Source organism: Hyposmocoma kahamanoa, unplaced genomic scaffold (assembly GCF_003589595.1).
Source record: "Hyposmocoma kahamanoa isolate Upper Pololo Valley unplaced genomic scaffold, ASM358959v1 62, whole genome shotgun sequence".
Lineage (NCBI taxonomy): Eukaryota > Metazoa > Arthropoda > Insecta > Lepidoptera > Cosmopterigidae > Hyposmocoma > Hyposmocoma kahamanoa.
In genome coordinates this window covers 9342890-9346868 of record NW_020653850.1, presented here as the reverse complement: position 1 = coordinate 9346868, position 3979 = coordinate 9342890, and the positions used below count along the sequence as shown (strand labels likewise).

General features: G+C 37.1%; 1 protein-coding gene across 1 annotated transcript in view; it reads right to left on the bottom strand.

Annotated features, from left to right (window-relative positions):
• Positions 1-1303, bottom strand: part of LOC113229596 (alkaline phosphatase-like) — a 26480-nt gene extending 25177 nt beyond the window's left edge. The window contains exons 1-2 of the mRNA XM_026463250.1: positions 1175-1303; positions 19-100 (exon numbers count right to left, since the gene is read on the bottom strand). Coding sequence (XP_026319035.1) covers positions 19-100; positions 1175-1271 — 179 coding nt within the window. The 5' untranslated portion in view covers positions 1272-1303. The remainder of the gene's footprint in view (positions 1-18; positions 101-1174) is intronic.
• Positions 1304-3979: the final 2676 nt, after the last annotated feature.

Below are 3979 nucleotides of genomic sequence, written 5' to 3'. Positions count from 1 at the left end.
ATTTATCAAAATACTTACTTAGCAACTGGGTTCTTATCAGATGCGTACTGCAGCCGCTTCTGCAGCGTTTCTTGAGCCTGAGTGTACCAGTAATGCCGATCTGTTGAATAATAAAATCACCATTGCATTTAAAATATTGATTGAGGTCTTCATCTAACTAAAATATCACTTAGAGAGTAATATATTTATAACCCCACTCTTCGTTAACATTTCTATCATTTTTATAACTACTGTATTTCTGTGGTATATACTGATTATAAAAATGTTTTTTATTTATTTCTTGTATAGGAAAGCCAACACGATGCATACGCAACAATAGCAATTAAACATTTGGTTACAAAGTTTATTAGTCATAGTTAGTGGCTAACACAGCAAGCGATACAGAATATTATGCTGTAAGCATATGTACTGTACTGTTTTCACATATGAGATGTAACAATCGTTGGATACACATCTTCTCTTTAATATCTTATCTTGATCTTTAATATTAACATAGCTTAAATTTGTTTTCATCGCAGTTTTGACTAGTAACTCGTTTTTTCTTTTCTTTTTCTTCAAACATTGTAGTTTTATCCATTTCTGACTACTTAATGAATTATAAATTAAATTGTATCAGCTTGACTTTACTTATTTTACACTTTTTTATTTTATTTGTTGTGATTCAAATTTTTATATTCCTTTTACTATATTTCATAATTGTAATAATGAATAACATAGCATTGTATTGCCCTTACAGGGTTCATGTGCTAGAATCTTTTACGTAACGCCTTTACAAAAATGAAGACATAAATTAAATAAATAATTTTAAAAAAATTAGCATGATAATGTTGTGGGTATCAGTAATCCATTCATAATTAGTTCATAAATCTTGTTCAATATAGAATTTCTATATAAAATTGTCTTCAAAATCACTGTCGAGTGAAATAAAAGAAAGTGGTTACGCAAGGCGACTTTTAGCTGCGATGCAAACGCGCGACTGCATCGATACAAATGCGTGATTGCATCAATACAAACGCACCTTTGCATGGATGCAATCGCCTATAAATCCCTAGTTTAGCGATGCAATTACGCGTTCATCGCTGCTTAAAATCGCGCGCGTGTGTAACTGTAGACGATTAGCGAATGCATCGCTACTGCATCGCGTTTGCATGTGTGTAACCGCTCTAAATCTTACCATAAGTCTCCTTGACCTCTGTCTTCTGTGGGGCAGGCGAGAAAACGCCAGTACTGATCGTGGACATCATGAACACGATGCAGCACCAACCACTCATGGTTGAGCCTCATCGGTGCTGCTAGCGGCCGCTATCGAAAACCTCCGAAAAAACGGTATTGCCCGCAGTGTATCGTGTTCTCATTATGCGGTAGATTTTTTGCTTGAGCTCTCTCTGTAACAATCAAACAAAGAATATTTAGCGCAGTGTTCAGTCAAGTATTTCCAATGACTATCGGCGATTTACAAAGTATTGACGTTTAATAATCATAGTCATATTATGTGGTCGGTACAGAATAATCACGTACTAAAGAGTACACGAGTACTAAAAAAACCGACCTCAAAAGTCATTCATGCCCTAGTTTGTCACCCTTACAGGTGGAATAAATTCTTCAAACCTAAATGGGACCACTACAGAGACGAGAATCATCAAAATCGGCTTACAATCAAAAAACAATGCCTAAAATACCTAAAGTTATCGCATAACACACGTACAAAAAAAAACAATCGAATTCTGAACGTCCTCCTTTTTAACCGACTTCAAGATAACTCCAATTTGTGAACCGATTTCGATGATTCTTTTTTGTGACTCAAATCAACGCACTGCACTGTTGAGTGACAAGCGTGAATGTGATATGTACGAGGATGGATTGAAAGACATCTTAAATATTTCTGTAATGTTTTGCGAGAAGAATGTATGCGAGTTCATTTGTTTCTAATTGTTCCCTTCTTTCTTTTTTGAACGACTGCAAAAAAGGAGAAGGGTCTCAAATTAAATGCATTTTTTTTATGTATGTTACGCGATAACTCCGACATTTGTGAATCGACTTTGATGATTATTTTTTGTGGCAAAGAGGGTTCCTCTTGAGGAATGACTTTTGAGGTCGGTTTTTTAATACTGAGATTATTTTGAAGTCGGTTAAAAAGGTCTTAAACTTATTACATAATCCAACATATTACCTGTAAGGGCACTGCAATAAAGTGCATAAGTAAAAAATATGACTAAACTTCTTCTTGTTATCATATCGATGGCATACACAGTAATGCTTGCCATCGTGGGGAAAGGTTTTGCCAATCGGCGTAAGGTACTCGTAGATTGTTGTCCGCCAGACAGGTGCGCCAGACGTACAGGAAAGGAATGATAAGCCGTGCGGGGAAGCTCAATACGAAAAAAACCATGAGTGCACCTTTTATATACACAAAGAAAAATTCCTTCGATCTGACTCAACTCGAACCAGCGTTCGTTGCCTCACTGGGGTCATCGCTCCTACAGATCGAGTCGAGAGTTTTGTATATTTAATTTTTTTTATAATATCAAGTGACGTGACGAACAAGTCGTACGCCTGATGGTAATAATAATAATAATAATAATAAATATCTTTATTTATCTCCACAACACAATACAAAGAAACGTTACAATTACAGTAAATATACATTATTACGTAAGCTTAGAGTAATGTATTGTGGGAGACTGGAGCCCAAACTAAGCAGAGCTTGTAATATGGGTCTCCAGGCACCCAACCCCTAGGATAGTCATGTTAGTAGTAATGTCGAAATACAAAGTACTGAGGAGGAAGTAAAAAATATGTATAACAAACTATGCGTGCGCGCGTGAGCGCGCGAGTGAGTAAGTGAGTGTGCCTGAGTGCGTGAGTGAGTGTGTGCCTGAATGTGTGAGTGCTTGTGTGTCTGTGTGTGTGCGTGTGTGTTTGTGAGTGTGGAAGTGTGAGGTTATTTGACGACTTTTAGTAGATTTTCAGTCTCATCGTAGTTAAGGAGCAAGAGATATCTGGTCAATTTTAGTTTGCATTCGTATTTGGAGAGTTCACAAAAAGGGGATATATTATTTAATTTATTATATAAGAAAGGGCCTAGGAATTGAAAGAAACGCTGAGCAGTTGTTGTCGAAACTAATTTTGAAGGACATATATTTATGCGTCGTGAAGCCACAAGGGATGGAGTGAAGGATGTCTGAGAGTGTTGTTTCAAAACAGTAAACAAAATAAAGAGCTACACGCCTGTCCATAACAGTTGCAGTGCCACTCAGATCTTTAAATCGCAAATATCTGAGGGGCACTGCCACTGCGCCCGTCACCCAGAGACACAAGTTAACAAGTCCCCATGTGCCTGTAAATTCACCAGCTCCCTTACCTTTCAAAACCGGACCACAGTAATGCTAACGTTACTGGTTGACGGAAATATGTAAGTACTTCCCTGGACCTCTTTCAGGAAGAGCTCTACTGGTACCAAAAAGAGTGCAACTTTACTAAAATTTCATGATCCCCAATTGTACATAATTTTTCCATCACGAATAGAGGTAACATGAAACCAGTATCACGTCACAGGAAATGAAACTATTTTTCTAGATTTAAATCGCGTATATATTTGTTATTTCAAACAAACCAACGTTTTGGGCCCTTTACAGGTCCCATGGTCACGGTCAGTCAACGCGATTTAAATCCGGAATAGTTTCATCTTCTTTGTGTAACAATCGCGAAAACCTAAGAACTCCTCAAATCACTTCATTTAAAAACACGTTGAATTCGCCAAGTAGTCAAATACCAACCAGCGTTGTCGTTTTCGAAATTCAAAATTCTGTCTGACGCTTGTAACCCTCAAATTTCGGCCAACTCGCCTATCGTTTAATTGTAACCGAGATCTCATTTCCGGCTGTCGCGTCCGGATTAGACAAATTGTCATCTGCATGGTACGTACTAAATGAACATCATTACATATTTCAATGATAATATTTATTAAAGTCATTAAGTC